Source organism: Entelurus aequoreus, linkage group LG13, assembly GCF_033978785.1.
Source record: "Entelurus aequoreus isolate RoL-2023_Sb linkage group LG13, RoL_Eaeq_v1.1, whole genome shotgun sequence".
NCBI classification, from domain to species: Eukaryota; Metazoa; Chordata; class Actinopteri; order Syngnathiformes; family Syngnathidae; genus Entelurus; species Entelurus aequoreus.
Genome location: NC_084743.1, coordinates 22525172 through 22542609, shown reverse-complemented (window position 1 = coordinate 22542609; position 17438 = coordinate 22525172). Strand labels below are relative to the sequence as shown.

The 17438-nt window shown below is 39.4% G+C and overlaps 1 protein-coding gene across 1 annotated transcript in view; it reads right to left on the bottom strand.

Annotated features, from left to right (window-relative positions):
- The window catches only part of LOC133663730 (obscurin-like protein 1), a 102340-nt gene that overhangs the window by 27266 nt on the left and 57636 nt on the right, over positions 1-17438 (bottom strand). Inside the window, exons 7-14 of the mRNA XM_062068421.1 lie at positions 17083-17358; positions 16698-16970; positions 13603-13878; positions 13250-13525; positions 12828-13103; positions 12473-12748; positions 10504-10773; positions 3527-3793 (exon numbers count right to left, since the gene is read on the bottom strand). Coding sequence (XP_061924405.1) covers positions 3527-3793; positions 10504-10773; positions 12473-12748; positions 12828-13103; positions 13250-13525; positions 13603-13878; positions 16698-16970; positions 17083-17358 — 2190 coding nt within the window. The remainder of the gene's footprint in view (positions 1-3526; positions 3794-10503; positions 10774-12472; positions 12749-12827; positions 13104-13249; positions 13526-13602; positions 13879-16697; positions 16971-17082; positions 17359-17438) is intronic.

Below are 17438 nucleotides of genomic sequence, written 5' to 3'. Positions count from 1 at the left end.
CACTCTCCCACCAGTCTTTGCTTCGGATACACAACAAGCAACTCCGGGAGGACCTTCTTGGTAATAGTGTCATGTTCGTGGTGCAATCTAGGATCATTTGTTGATGCCGTCTGCCATTTAACATCAGCAAATCCATTAGAGACATAATATTTCTAATCTGTACCAATATTACAGCGGACATCAGGTACGAACAAGAACTGGGCTATGGACTCGTCCATGTCTGAGATGATTACATGTTTTGGTTTGACGTCATAGGTCAACTGGAAAAGCAATACATTAATCCGTGCTAAAAGGACACACGACTTATGACTAATAGAGAGAATGCATGGACAGTGGGACGTAGGATGTATGTGTGAAAATAAAAATAAAAAACTAACTCTTTGAGAAACCAGACTAATTTAGTGCATGGAATCGTAGAATCAACATGTAGGACATTCGGTTATGGTGATTTACATAGAAGTCAACTTTGAAACGGTCAACATTTTCAATTACTTCTAACATAGACAACCATTCCCCGCATACTTGCCAATCTTGAGACCTCCGAATTCGGGAGATTGAGGGTGTGTGGGGTGGGCGGGGCCGGGGGGCGGGGTTAAGGGGGGGAGTATATTTATAGCTAGAATTTACTGAAATTAAAGTATTTCTTATATGTATATACACTACCGTTCAAAAGTTTGGGGTCACCCAAACAATTTTGTAAAATAGCCTTCATTTCTAAGAACAAGAATAGACTGTCAATTTTCAGATGAAAGTTCTCTTTTTCTGGCCATTTTGAGCGTTTAATTGACCCCACAAATGTGATGCTCCAGAAACTCAATCTGCTCAAAGGAAGGTCAGTTTTGTAGCTTCTGTAACGAGTTAAACTGTTTTCAGATGTGTGAACATGATTGCACAAGGGTTTTCTAATCATCCATTAGCCTTCTGAGCCAATGAGCAAACACATTGTACCATTAGAACACTGGAAAGATAGTTGCTGGAAATGGGCCTCTATACATCTATGTAGATATTGCACCAAAAACCAGACATTTGCAGCTACAATAGTCATTTACCACATTAGCAATGTATAGAGTGTATTTCTTTAAAGTTAAGACTAGTTTAAAGTTATCTTCATTGAAAAAGAGGACATTTCAATGTGACCCCAAACTTTTGAACGGTAGTGTATATAGTACAGTAAACAGTAATGAAAACACAGTTGTTCTACTAACTGTACTGTACTTGCTGCTTACTTAAAAAAAAAAAAAACACTTACCTTTCACTATTTGTGTAGCTTTCGTTCTGCCATTTGAGTACTGGCGAGCGATCTCTGAATCCGGGAACATATCATTCACGGATTTGTTGAAAACATCCGCAAATGAGAACGGATTGTTGCTTGCAAGGTGGCCCATAATACTGCGTTGCCGCCCCCTTGTGCTTCTCTGACCGTTCATGAGGGACTATATCCATTCGGCCACCGTGTTATGGGTTATAGATAAACGTATGGATAACGGAGAGATATATAATAGTCTCCTTTTCAGGTGAGAGACGACGTTAAAGGCAGTGCCTTTAAGGCACGCCCCCAATATTGTTTGTCCGGCTGGAAATTTTGGATATTACAACTTGCCGTAGTTTTGAAGCAATTCATAATGGGAATCTGGATGTTGTGTGTCAGTGTATTAACGTGCCGGCTGGAATAAACACACGCTGAGAAATAGCTCCGTGCCTGCCTGCTTTATGGGTTATAGATAAAAATTACACTACCGTTCAAAAGTTTGGGATCACCCAAACAATTTTGTGGAATAGCCTTCATTTCTAAGAACAAGAATAGACTGTCGAGTTTCAGATGAAAGTTCTCTTTTTCTGGCCATTTTGAGCGTTTAATTGACCCCACAAATGTGATGCTCCAGAAACTCAATCTGCTCAAAGGAAGGTCAGTTTTGTAGCTTCTGTAACGAGTTAAACTGTTTTCAGATGTGTGAACATGATTGCACAAGGGTTTTCTAATCATCAATTAGCCTTCTGAGCCAATGAGCAAACACATTGTACCATTAGAACACTGGAGTGGTAGTTGCTGGAAATGGGCCTCTATACACCTATGTAGATATTGCACCAAAAACCAGACATTTGCAGCTAGAATAGTCATTTACCAAATTAGCTATGTATAGAGTGTATTTCTTTAAAGTTAAGACTAGTTTAAAGTTATCTTCATTGAAAAGTACAGTGTTTTTCCTTCAAAAATAAGGACATTTCAATGTGACCCCAAACTTTTGAACGGTAGTGTATGGATAACGGAGACATATACACTACCGTTCAAAAGTTTGGGGTCACATTGACATGTCCTTATTTTCAATGAAGATAACTTTAAACTAGTCTTAACTTTAAAGAAATACACTCTATACATTGCTAATGTGGTAAATGACTATTCCAGCTGCAAATATCTGGTTTTTGGTGCAATATCTACATAGGTGTATAGAGGCCCATTTCCAGCAACTATCACTCGTGTTCTAATGGTACAATGTGTTTGCTCATTGGCTCAGAAGGCTAATTGATGATTAGAAAACCCTTGTGCAATCATGTTCACACATCTGAAAACACTTTAGCTCGTTACAGAAGCTACAAAACTGACCTTCCTTTGAGCAGATTGAGTTTCTGGAGCATCACATTTGTGGGGTCAATTAAACGCTCAAAATGGCCAGAAAAAGAGAACTTTCATCTGAAACTCGACAGTCTATTCTTGTTCTTAGAAATGAAGGCTATTTTACAAAATTGTTTGGGTGACCCCAAACTTTTGAACGGTAGTGTATAATAGTCTCCTTTTCAGGTGAGAGACGACGCTAAAGGCATTGCCTTTAAGGTACGCCCCCAATATAGTTGTCCGGCTGGAAATCGGGATATTTTCAGGAGAATGGTTGTCCCGGGAGATTTTCGGGAGAGGCACTGAAATTCGGGAGTCTCCCGGAAAATTCGGGAGGGTTGGCAAGTATGATTCCCCGTGAAAAAAAGGAGTTTTATTGTGGCGACCCGATGACAACAACCTTAGTTTTGAAGGCCAGTGTGTAAATTTAGAAGCAATGAGAGGAGATCCAAATTCATTGGAGGTGCCAGCAGCCTGAACAGCCTAAGGTCCTGACTCTCCCCTTCCCATCCCTACTAGTGATGAAAGAACAGTCCTTAATTAACTTTTTTGGTCAGAAGATCACAGGAATAACAGAAACATGCGAGAATTTTTTTTTTAGTAAATATGAATTTAAAAAGATAATTTGAAGGTACTTGTAATCCTCATGTGGCTGGTTTACTTTAGTGGACAATATTGTTGCTTCTTATGATCCACAAAAACAGTGACATTGCTCTCAAAGTTTAATTCTGCAGAGTGGCGGGCAGCTGTCCGTTGCCATCATGTTGCAGTATGAGTTGCTGCGCCAGTCCTCAGTCACTCAAATTACTCATACTCAGTTTGAATTGAACTTGCTTTACAAGAAACTGACGGGGGCGCCATCGGCAACGGCGGTAAACAAACAACACGGCATAGTGAGAACACGAGCGCACTCACGTTCCACTGTGAGCTGGGCTTGCGTGCGGTCATGAAGGGTCTCACAGCTATAGGTGCCCTGGTCAAACTTGCCGAGTTTGTGGATAGTAAGGCTGTGCTTAGGGCCCTTGTGTTTCAGGGTGTACTTGGGCCCTGGGTGGATCAACACTCCTTGCCTCATCCACTGCACTTCACTGGAATCTAGGCTCACCTCCACCTCGAGTGTTGCCTCACTGTTTTCCTCGGATGTAAGTGGTGCCATTTTCTTGGTGAACATCACATGTTGTTCTAAAAAAGCAAACAAATAGAATGGACAACTTCATAGCTGCATCAGTCACATTATTAGATACTGTTTGACACTGCACACTCGGAAACCACACCCAGGCAAAGTGAAACACAATATATACCAAACAAATTCAGCAATGTACTGTACGGTGCAAATTCAAGTACAGCGCATATGCTGAAAGCTCTCAGGAATCTGACTCTCCAACTATGCCAAACCACGTGTCTCTGTCAGTTACCAGTCTGAGGTTAACAGGAGAAGCTGCTAAGCACTAGCCATCAAAGGCACCTTTTCAACAATTTTAAATTGTCTGATAGGCTCCTTATTTATCACATACAGTAAGTATACTGTACTAGCTGGAGTATTAATGGTTCCTGATTGGCAGTCGTGGACATTGTTCTAAACACTCAGGACAGAACTCCTAAACTTTTTCACATTTTACTGAAATTAATGTAGAGATGATAGAGCAATGTCTTTACATACTGTACACACCTTTATTAATATACAAATGTTTGTAGAAAAAAATATATCCTAACATCTTTGACAATCAAATCATGATCGTAACAATCCAAATTTTATGTTATTAGTGCATCTAAACATGAAAATGTAGCTCCTCTCCTCTAAATGCAAGTGCTCCTACTGTAAAGTAGGCCTACAAATTCTGTATTCCTACAAAATAGAAAATCTTGCAAGACACCAACTTACTGCAAGTATTTTTTTAACTCTCTTTTAAAAAACGTGTTCATATCCTTTTTGTGTTGAGCTGTTTCAAAAAGCATAATGTTTTTTTTACAAAAAACAACATTTAATTAAAGCAAATTAATTGTCCAGTCGTGGTATTAAAAACTTAAACACATATCTGTCTAGAGTCCACATATTAATGACGAAAAATTATATCTTTTTGCGATTAATTTTGAGTTATCTATGGACAAAGCGATTAATCGCAATTAAATATTTGTATCGTTTGACAGCCCTAATATACACATATGTGTAAATATATACACATATGTAAATATATACGAAGGTAAATAACATCAAATATTAACTGTTTACTTTATTACATGTTGTAAAAGTAGTCAGTGACACTTCATTTGTGTAGTTTTTAGCCTCAGCCCGAGTGAACAGAATGCTAATGCTATCAAGCTAACGCTAAAGCCGATGTGTTTGTGTTGTCGGCGTGAGATAAACACTGACATTTACTATTTATATATTGTTATTTAACCTTCGTCTTGTGTTAGGGTCGGCACCAACCCGTTTTAGTTTTTAAATGCATAAAAGAACCACATAAATTGAATTTTTTGCATCAAGGCTTTTTGACTTTGTCAGGAACCTTTATTTCAACAAAATAAAACTTCTTATTTTTCTTTCACTTAATTATAAAATGCTCTGGTTGAAATTATGACCTTGGTGTTGTTAGGGTCGGTTTCGACCCAGTTATAAAAATAAGATTATAAAGCAATAATTAGAGCCAAAACTGAACACACTGACAGCCAGCTCCTCTCCCAATCATGTGAGCTTTAGGGGATTCTCATTTTACCTTGTTATCCAGTACAAAAAGATTTACAGTAAGAGAAGTTCTGGATAATATTTTTGGTGAAAATGAGGTAGAGGACACAGAGCAGCATAGTGATACGGATGAGCAGGTTTCTGAGGAGGAAGACAATGTGGAGTATCATCCAGAAGACACAGACACATCTAATGAGGAGGCCACCGGTGGTGAGAAGAAGGACAGGAACTTATCAGGAGGAAACTTACCATGGTGGGCACAGTGAAGAAAAATAAACCTGAGCTGCCTGCTGAAATATTGCAGGTGAAGGACAGAGCTCTGCTTTCCTCAAAGTTTGCTTTTACAGACACCGCCACTGTTGTCTCATATTGTCCAAAAAAAACAAAACGGAATGTGATACTTATGTCTACTCTTCACAAAGATGCAGCTGTGTCATCAGGAATTGACAAACAGCCCACAATTATCCTCGACTATGACAAAAACAAAAGGAGGAGTGGACAACCTGAACAAGCTGACTGCCACTTACACTTGCCAGCGAATGACCAGGAGATGGCCAATGGTTGTGTTTTACAACATCCTCGATGTGTCTACATGTAATGCATTTGTGTTGTGGACCCACATCCACCAAGGGTGGAACTCAACCAAAAAAAACAAGCGGAGCATGTTTCTTGAGGAGCTGGGAAATTCCCTTGTCAAGCCACACATTGAGCAAAGGGTACGGGTGCCCCGAGACCCAGACACTGCAGCCTTGGTCAGACAGCTGCAGAGCTAGCCTAGCACTCCGTCCACTTCATCAGCAACACAAAGAGCATCCGCGCCAGCATCCTCCTCAGCCAGCTCTGCCTCAACATCAACCAGAAGAGTCACAGCCACAACCCCACTCAGGCCACCTGATTCTCAAAGTAAGAGGTGTCAGGTCTGCCCAAGCAGTAAGGACAGAAAGACAAATGTATTGTGCTTCAACTGCAAGAAATATCTCTGCAAAGAACACACTAAAAGTGTCACTTTTTGCCACACATGCATCTAAACACACACACATACACATGCAAGTTCTTGCACACAGAGACTTTTACTCTGATTTTGTTTTTTATTAGTTTTGGAACTAGTAATCTATTTCTATTGGTTTGATTTGCTTGATTGGTTGTTGTTTGTTTGACCTTGAAGTTCTGTTGCTGCAAAAAATACTTTTTAACCTTTTTCTTGAAGTAAATATACATATATGGGTCGAAATTGACCCGTAACACCATAGATGTTACGATAGATACAATTATTAAAATAAAAACATAAATAAAACTAATTTATTTAAGAGTTATGTTCTAATACCTCTCAGTAATAGTCAGGTAACACAACAACCTTTTATTTATTTATACGATTCTCTTGAGGTTAATTTTACCATTTTTTTAAATTGACATCGAGGGGTACACTGACAAAAAAAACGCCCAATGGCCCACACCAAAAATATTAAAACCAATATTTCCATGGATAAGGAAGCCTAACAAGGTAACCAAGAGATGAGAAACACATTGGATGATAGATAAATGTTTTAGTGTATTTTACAGCTGATTTAAAGGCCTACTGAAATGCATTTTTTTTATTTAAACGGGAATAGCAGATCCATTCTATGTGTCATACTTGATCATTTCGCGATATTGCCATATTTTTGCTGAAAGGATTTAGTAGAGAAAATCGACGATAAAGTTCGCAACTTTTGCTCGCTGATAAAAAAAACCTTGCCCCTACCGGAAGTAGCGTGACATCACAAGCGGTAGTGCTGCTCACAATTCCCCGTTGTTTACAATGGAGCGAGAGATATTAGGAGCGAGAAAGTGACGATTACCCCATTAATTTGAGCGAGGATGAAAGATTCGTGGATGAGGAACGTTAGAGTGACGGACTAGAATGCAGTTCAAGAGATATCTTTTTTCGCTCTGACCGTAACTTAGGTACAAGCTGGCTCATTGGAATCCACACTCTCCTTTTTCTATTGTGGATCACGGATTTGTATTTTAAACCACCTCGGATACTATATCCTCTTGAAAATGAGAGTCGAGAAGGCGAAATGGACATTAACAGTGACTTTTATCTCCACGACAATACATCGACGAAGCTCTTTAGCATGAGCTAACCTGATAGCATCTGTCTCAAATGCAGATAGAAACACAATAAATAAATCCCTGACTGGAAGGATAGACAGAAGATCAACAATACTACTATCAGGAGACACCGAACCAAACACTGGACATGTAAATACACGGTTAATGTGTATTCGATGCCTGTCGAAGCCTAGCAATGCTGTTGCTAACGACGCTAACTTAACAACGGGACCTCGTCAGAGCTATGATAAAAACATTAGCGCTCCACCTATGCCAGCCAGCCCTCCTCTGCTCATCAACACCTGTGCTCACCTGCGTTCCAGCGATCGACGATGCGGTCGGCGGCCCGGAGACGTAGGAAGTCAAGGTGAGTTCGCCGCTAGCGTGTCTGCCATCCAACAAAGTCCTCCTTGTTGTGTTGCTACAGCCAGCCGCATACACCGATCCCACCTACAGCGTTCTTCTTTGCAGCCTCCATTGTTCATTAAACAAATTGCAAAAGATTCACCAACACAGATGTCCAGAATACTGTGGAATTTTGTCGAAGAAAACAGAGCTCTGTGTATTGTGTCCAAAAGGGTCCAAACACTTCCGTGGACCTTGCGACGCCACGCGCATACGTAATCCTCCAAAGGCGTTTTGAACCGGAAGTTCCCCGGGAAATTTAAAATTGCACTTTATAAGTTAACCCGGCCGTATTGGCATGTGTTGCAATGTTAAGATTTCATCATTGATATATAAACTATCAGACTGCGTGGTCGGTAGTAGTGGGTTTCAGTAGGCCTTTAAAACACGGGTCAAAACCGACCCGTTAACATAAGAGATTGTAACAGAAAGCTAACACAAGAGGAAGGTTAAAGCTGAAATGGACCATAAGGACTCGTCTGAAACTCACAAATTCATCATTAACGAGAGGACGACTTTCTGACTGTTGGACATTGCGGACAAAAGCCTGACTTTTTATGAACAATCAAACCCTGACAACACTAAAATTTGAAGCATAAACATGTGTGGGAAAGTTTACTTCTGTGACAACTAGGGATGATACTCGAAACTGGTTTTCCCGGTTGTTTGATAAGAAAAGAACCGAGTCCTCGAACTCGAATCCCTTTTTGAGAACCGATACCCGTTATCGAGACCACTATAGTAAAGGAAAAGAGTTGATTCTTTATTCGAATCCCGTCCCGACCAGAAATGCTCCGTGGGACATCACAAGAAATGACGTCATGTAGCTCAGTCATTAGGCGCAGATAGGGAAAGCAGGAAAACAATGGACGGGAAAAAGCTCTCCAATGTGTAATAAAGTTCAAAACAAAAGCTATAATCCATCGAATAACTTTACTGAGAGATTTTAGCAGGGTAAAACACATGACGAACACTTTTACGACCAACCGGAAACATAGCAACCAGGCTAGCAACGCACCTCCTTTACGGCAGCTGTCGCAACGTTCTTAAAACAACCGCAGCACATACATATATATACAACATATCTCCCTTTTTTTAACTTTTGTTTTTCTTTCCTTGTAAACGAAACAAAATCACACTGTAGATGTGTTGTCTGTCTAATTATAAATAATGCAGAGGAGGCGTGTTGGCTGAGTTCTTGATGTTTACTTTCACAGCGTGGCAACATGCAACACTTTTCGGGGCTACCGCGCATGCTCGTAACTCCCGTTGCATGCTGGGTAGTGTAGTTGTCATATTCTCTAGCTCATAACATTTTTTCCCCTATAAAGAAATAATGTTAACTCAATAAAGTGTATTTCTTTTTTTAGTTTTAACTTTTCATTTTTTAGCATTGTAACCACATTTGAAAAAGAACTTTTCTCTTCATAGAATTTTCTTTCAATAAAGAAATAAAGTGCAAAAATGTCAAAGCATCATAACAAACAGTTATGTCAAATAGCAGCAGAAGTGCACTTTTTGGAGAGCTGTATTATTTTCAGTTTTGTGCCCAAGGGACTGATTTTATTTAACACTATATTATTATTTATACACCTATAGTGATCACAGAGGCAGGTTGTTTTTGTGTTACTGTATATATCTGTTTCTCTGAAAAATCCCACTTAATATACTTTGGGTAACAACAGTCAATATTTATTTATTTTATTTTATTTTTTTAGGTGGGTAACAGTCAATATTTATTTATTTATTAGATTTTATTTTTTTATTATATAATAAAAGTGAGCTTTTGTTAAACCAAATATTGTGTGTTTTTTTCCATATACAACAACCTATCTGGACTCGATAAGACAATCGATAAGGAATCGGTTCGATAAGAGGATTCGATAATAGGCTCGAACTCGATAATTCCTTATCAAACATCATCCCTAGTGACAACCTCCTTAAAGTTTTGAAATCAATCAAAAATTTCAAGCAGCTAAAATGCTGAGTGTTTTGCATTTTACCGATGAGGCTTGGTAGTGGATTTAAATGGGTAAAATGTTTAATTCTGTATACTACTTAGACATTTTGTGTAATAGCCGCAAAGTTCAATAAGCAAGTAGTGTGTTATAGTTGTGTGATATAAATTAATGCTATGCCTGCAAACCATCTGCGAAAACTCAGTCATGGACCAAATTTACCACTGTTGTCCATAATATGGTAGCGTGTTGACAATAAATAACCTTTAAGACAGTTGAAAATAACTCAGAGATGTATCACGGGCCAACCGTCTTATAAAACTTGTGACGTCTCACAAGCTAGACTGAAGACGCCGGCAGGCCGCACTTGGCCACCTCTGATCTTGTATAACAGTTGTTTTCAAAGGCTCGCCTCCCGTAGGTAACTTCAGGCTAGGCTAACATAGCTTCAGCTACATGTTAAAGCTTGGTTTAGCCAAAAAGTGCTGGCTTTTGACAGTGTACTTAAGCAGATGTCAACAAAAAAAATCACACCAGTGGCCACAATGACCATTAAACAATGTCGTGGTAAACTCAAGACTATGACCGGTATAATGTTTCTTGGATGGAAGTCAAAATATTCAACATTGCCACATTATGGGATTAAGGCAATAATTGGAAAAAAATAATAATAGTAACAGCCACGGATACATGTGATGACGACTAATGCATTATATTACCGACAATATTATGTTGATGGACAGAACACTCACCTTGAACCTGGAGTTCGCCCTTTGATACCAATCCCTCTGCATCAGCTGTCACTATGCCGCTATCCGAAACCATGCAGTTATGGATACAGAGCATGTGGCATAGTCCATTGCTGGAAACAACAGTGCGCTCATTCAGGGCTACCTGTTTGCCATTCAGGCACCACACCAATTTAACGTCCTCTGGTGAAATCATGCACTTAAATACTGCATCTTCTCCTTCACAAACAGTAACGCTATGAAGTTCCCCTATGAACTCCACAACTCGGGGAGCTGAAAGCAAAGCAATCAGTCAGTCATTTTAAATTGGCAAATATTTCTCAGATGACGAATGACCTATTCATTTTCCCCCCATTAACATTCATCTATAAACTTGAATGATGGACATTTACTTACTGTTAACCGAGACAACAGCTGAGGTTCTGTCATCTGTGCTTTCACAGGCATATTCACCAGCATCTTCATCCAATAGTTCATGGACAGTAAAACTTCGCTCTCGACCTTGTGCCCTTATTCTGTAACGAGGACTTGGCAAGATTTCTTGGCCATCCTTCAGCCACTGGACATCTCCTTTTGGCTTATTGATCTCACATCGTAATGTGAGGCTACTGCCTTTCAAACACTCGACGTTCTCCAGCGGTCGGATAAATTTCACCTTCATTTCTGGTGAGGGGATATAGAATATCATTTCAGAGAAGTTACCTTGGTGACAGTTATCATCAAGGAATGATATATTGTGGAATCAGGGGCTCATTTTGATTAGGGGTGTCAAATTCTTACCTTTGACAAAAAGACTAAAATACATCTCATCTGTGCTTAGATCACAGACATAGTCTCCAGAATCTGACAGCTGCAGGGGATTAATAGTGAGCTTGTGGGTATTGCCCTCACTGGAGATGTGAATGTTGTCCTTGTTCAGTAGTTGGCCATCTTTCAGCCACCGCACATTAGCTTTGTCTTGGTTCACAACAGTGCATAGTGTTGTACTCTCATTTTCATAGGCAAAGATTTTATTATTTGCCTTTTTATTCACAAACTTTACCGGTACTTCTGTGGGGAAAAAAATATAACATAAAAAGCTATTATTAAATTTCAGTTTGTCGAATTAAAAATGAACCTATTTTTACCCCTGCCAGGCGGTTATGTGATCGTTGCAGTTGGTTTGTCTGTTATTTAGTTTGTTACCAACATAATTAAAAAAAAAACTTTGTAAAACTTTCAGAAAAGGTCTACAATAAGATAAGGAACAACTGATTACAGTTTGGGCCTAATTCGGATAATTTCTACAATGGTACTTTCAGGGCCGTAACTAGGATCTGACAAATACCGAGGTCAACAATTGGTTGTCCAAGCTTTGAAAGGCTGAAATCATGCGTATCCCAGCACCATATAAACAATAATAGCTTTCATTGGTAGAATTATCACATTTTATATCATCTAACATCTTTGAAAATCAATAGGATTTTGTAACAGTTCACAATTTTATTGATATGCTGAAGCTCAGCATATTAAATCATTTTAACATCATTAAAACATAAATTTAAAAACCATACCAACATTTCTTCCACGACCAGGATTGGAACCCAAGACCTCCTCCTTTGCAAAGCAAGGGGATGAATACAGAGGACATGACCTCGCTGTCCTCAATGGTAGTTACGGCCATGGGTACGTTATGTTTATGTTACAACCCTCAACTTCTTCAATTGTGTGCTAGCGGCACCGCCTCCACCCACAGAGACAAAGACAGTCTTCACTCCGTATCTTTAATTTTGGTATAAATAGCTCAAAAAGTTTCAAGACATGTAATAAATTTAAAAAAATACAAACAAGTCATTACATTTTGGGGGTGAGTCGGATCACAATCTAGATTCAAGACTTTTTGACTATTGGAAGGTAAGGTCTGGCAGAGGTCTGCGCTTTCCGAGTGCTTTTCTAGTTTCTATTATGATATGTGCAAATATATTATACTTACCTTGGACCTTAACAATTGTGATCAGTTTGTCATCTGTGGTATCACAAACATATTTTCCAGAGTCTGATGGCTCAAGACCAGAGAGAACGAGCTTCCTCATGACGTCATGGCTGTAAATTTTGACACGAGTGTTTGGTTTCAATATCTTGTCATTCCATAGCCACTGAACAGTGGCGTTGGGCCGAGACACCTCACACTCTAAAATAAGTTCTTCTCCTGTAAGTAATATATGATGCTCTGGGTGGCCCGAATTTCCGACGATCCTAGCTGGAGGCTCTAAACAAAAACAGATAGTCAATCAATTTATTTCTGCTCAACGAAACATTTTTGCAATCCTAATCATCAACACAAATACCTGCAACAGTGATATGGAACACCAGTTTGTCATCCAGTGCATCACACGTGTACTCTCCTGAATCCTCGAGCGAGGCGTTTAGGACTACCAATGAACGGAAAACACCCTGCTCTTCACTACAGTATTGCTCACTGTCATCAATTGGCTGATCATTTTTGTACCAGCGGACAGATGCGTTTGCCCTGGATAGTTCACATACTAGAATAATGTCATCAGACACTAAGAATTGCTTTTCGGTTTTTGCTTCTGTTTTTCCAATAATTCTTATGGGCAAATCTGAAAACGAACAAGAAAAGACAAAGCCAAACGTTAAAAAATAAATAAAAGATCCTGTTTCTTACAGAAACAAGTCAACAATGCACATCCAAACATGATGTAACCGTTCAGGCTAACTCTTAGGTTTAAATCTTCATATGACCTACCTTGCACCTTTACATGGAAATCCATCACATCATCTTTTGCATCACAGACATATATTCCTGCATCTTCTAGTGTTAGTGAGTGAACCGTTAATTGACGCAATACACCATCTTCAACTATGGTGACAGTTGCTAGACCTTCCACTTCTTCTCCATTCTTCTTCCAGAAAACTACAGCATTTGGTCTGGATACTTCACAGTCCAAAACCAAGGTTTCTCCAACCACTTTTTCAAGCCTGCTCAATGTCTTTCGTGGTCGAACAAAGCGGACAGGAGGCTCTGTAAATGTCAAAAAGTGTTGTGAGACACGGTTACACACTGACACGTTTCCTGTCACAGCTTTCTAACTTCCTTACCAGCTATATTTACAAAGAATGTCATGGAGTCATCTATCGTGTCACATACATATTCTGCAGAATCTTTAATAGTTGTTTCAGGTATAATAAGCCTTCTGTAGACTCCATCCACCTCTAGTATGAGGTTGTCACTCTCCTCTACTTCAAGTCCGTCTCGATACCAACGGACCACTGCATGCGGTCGTGAGATCTCACAGCTCAGAACCATCCTCTCTGACGTTTGTTGGCACAGTTCCATTTGAGACTGACTTGGCGACACAATCCGTACTGGAGGTTCTAGAAATAGACATTACTCCATTAGTGCCACTGCTACAAGTTTTCTATTCAGATTACAGTTAATATGACATGTACTGTTATCTGTCAGTATCGTTTGACTACAGTTAATGGATCTGGAATTTGTCAATAAATGAAAGCATAATAAAATACTAAGATCTTATGTAAACATTATTTTAGCTTCTGGTAGCTTACGAGTACGGGTAACATGTTGGAGACCCCTGATACAAACTATCCATCTCAGTGGCCTAGTGGTTAGAGTGTCCGCCCTGAGATCGGTAGGTTGGAGTTCAAATCCCAGCCGAGTCATACCAAAGACTATAAAAATGGGACCCATAACCTCCCTGCTTGGCACTCAGCAACAAAGGGTTGGAGTTGGGGGTTAAATCACCAAAATGATTCCCGGGCGCAGCGCCGCTGCTGCCCACTGCTCCCCAAGGGGATGGGACAAATGCAGAGGACAAATTTCACCACATCTAGTGTGTGTGTGACAATCATTGGTACTTTAATCTTTAATCTTAATCTATATGAAGACATGAATTACTAAAACGAGTGCTGTGTGGCATGGGTTTATCCTTTGTAGAGTAAGCAAATTATTGAATGCAATCAATGTTTACTTTTTTGATTTCCTTACACAGCATGCATAATTGCATTGGAGTGAAAGAATAAGATAGTTATAGGTTAAGATATGTACAGTACGCTCTGCATGTTTTGTTACAATTATTACATCGTAGGGCCTGTATACAATCAATAAACACAGTATACCGTAGGCTGATTATCCCATTCTTCTTTGTTCATTCTACTCATCACTCACCACATACTACATCATCAAATGCAGTTTTTTTATGCATCATATGGAAGGATTTTAGATATTATTTATTGGTAACGTTAGGGCATCTAGGACTGAATTGTATTTTTATTGTATCTGTGGTGGTGTAAAGAAATAACATCACATTGCGTGAAGCCTATCAAGATCCATATAGTTTTATATGCCAAATCTCTCTTTTAAAACTTGCATTTAAAGTTAAAGTACCACTGATAGTCACACACACTAGGTGTGGTGAAATTTACTCTCTGCGTTTGACCCATTCCCTTATTCAACACCCTGGGAGGTGAGGGGAGCAGCAGCGCTGGCCGCGCTCGGGAATTATTTTGGTGATTTAACCCCCAATTCCAACCCATGATGCTGAGTGCCAAGCAGGGACGTCCCATTTTTATAGTCTTTGGTATGACTCGGCCGGGGTTTGAACTCACGACCTACCGATCTCAGGGCGGACACTCTAACCCAGCGTTTCTCAAAGTGTGGGGCGCGCCCCACTGGTGGGGAATAGAGACATGACAGGTGGGGCGCGAGGAACGGGAGGAAATTTAACTTAAATGTTTTTTTTATTTTTTATTATATTCTTAGATTTTTTATTTTTACTATGCTTTCATTTTCTATACACACTGTAAATCACTTTGTGATTTTGTCTGTGAAATCCGCTATATAAATAAATGTAAATTACTTATTTTTCCTGTAGGCTTTAAATTTCTAGGTAGGAGCGAAAGTTTGACAGACATAGCAACAGTAACTAATAGGGGCGGGGCTAAGCGGAAGCTTTGTGAATGGCGAGTCACTGTGCGAGGATTTGCTGTTTTGCAAATACATAAAAAATAGAGCCACTGCTGATGAGCTGTTCGAGATAATGGACAGTTTCCTCAAAGAACACGACCTTAAATGGGAAAACTGTGTGGGCTTTTGCTCTGATGGCGCACAGACCATGGCAAAGTCAAGAAACGGGCTGCAGGCTCTAATAAAGAGGGTTGCGCCAAATGCGCATTGGACACACTGTGTCATTCAGCGGGAAGCACTCGCGTCAAGGCAGCTCAGCCCCGAACTCAATGAGGTTTTAACAGTGGCAGTGTCAAGCCTGCAACCCCGATTTGAAAAGCTGTGCAGTGCAAAACAGACTCATTGCAGCCACTAATGCTGGAGTACTGTAAAACTCATGTTCACTTGCCCTGTCTTGCCAAACGCATAGCTCCTCCTTTTTTTTTTTTGCAAAGATTGCAAAGTGGCACTTTTATTTTTATTTATTATTGAACTTGATGCAAGTTATTTGATTTATTATTGAACTTGATGCAAGTTATAACACTTTTATTTGATTTATTATTAAACTTGATGCAAGTTATAACACTTTTATTTATTTATTATTGAACTTGATGCAAGTTATAACACTTTTTTGATTTATTATTGAACTTGATGCAAGTTATAACACTTGTTTTATTTATGATTGAACTTGATGCAAGTTATTTGATTTATTATTGAACTTGATGCAAGTTATAACACGTTTATTTGATTTATTATTGAACTTGATGCAAGTTATAACACTTTTTTTGATTTATTATTGAACTTGATGCAAGTTATAACACTTTTTTTGATGTATTATTGAACTTGATGCAAGTTATAACACTTTTGTTTTATTTATTATTGAACTTGATGCAAGTTATTTTATTTGATATTCAACTTGATGCAAGTTATACCACAGATGCAGTTATTTTATTTATTATTGAACTTGATGTTATTTTATGTTATTGACTTTGAATGTATACAACTTATTGTTACTTGATGTTCAATAAATTTGAAAATTTTAAGCTTGGCATTAGCGTTCTGTTGGGGCGATGGGGGCAGGTGGGGCTTGAAAACTCCCCCTTGTCCAAAGTGGGGGATGACAAAAAAAGTTTGAGAACCACTGCTCTAACCACAAGGCCACTGAGCAGGTTTTACATACAGTACAACATTAAAACAATGCATGCACAACATGCAATGTCATGGTTCGTACCTGTAATACCGAGGTTAAAGAATATTGAATCATCCGCTGTATCGCAGACGTATTCTCCAGAATCCTCGACTCCACTAGTCAGAATCTTCAGTCGTCTATAAGGACCTTCTATCTTTAGCTTAATGTTCTCGCTGTCCTGGAGCTTTTGGCCATCTTTGTACCAGCTCACTATGCCATTTGAACGCGAGAGTTCACAGCTGAGAATAATTTCCTCAGGTACATGGCGGTCAAGGTGGACATCTTCCTTAGGGTAAATTATCATTACCGGAGGTTCTGTGAGAGATTGATAGGAAATGCGCACTCAGTCAACTGGCTGTTCTGTACATTTTACGTACTCATAATTTTCGCATCTTGCAAATTAGGTTCACAAAAGGTCTTCACTTACCTCGTATGTTCACCTTAAACATTATTGTGTTATCTCCTGCGCGACATGTGTACGTGCCCGAGTCAGAGAGTCGGGCTGAAAGGATTGAGAGATTTCTTTGGGTGCCTTCTGCTTGCATTGTTATATTGTCGTTTGAGTGGATTTCAGCTCCATCTTTGTACCACTTGACAACTCCATCAACCTGTGAAACTTGGCATGACAGATCGAGTCGGGATTTTTCCACAGTGCTCTTGAAAAGCTCCTCCTCTGGGATGTTTGCAAATGTCACCGGTGGTGCTGCAGAGTAGGGACATAACAAATGTTTACACTCGACAGACCGACTCTTTCTTGAAGCGCATATTCACTGTAACAGCCAT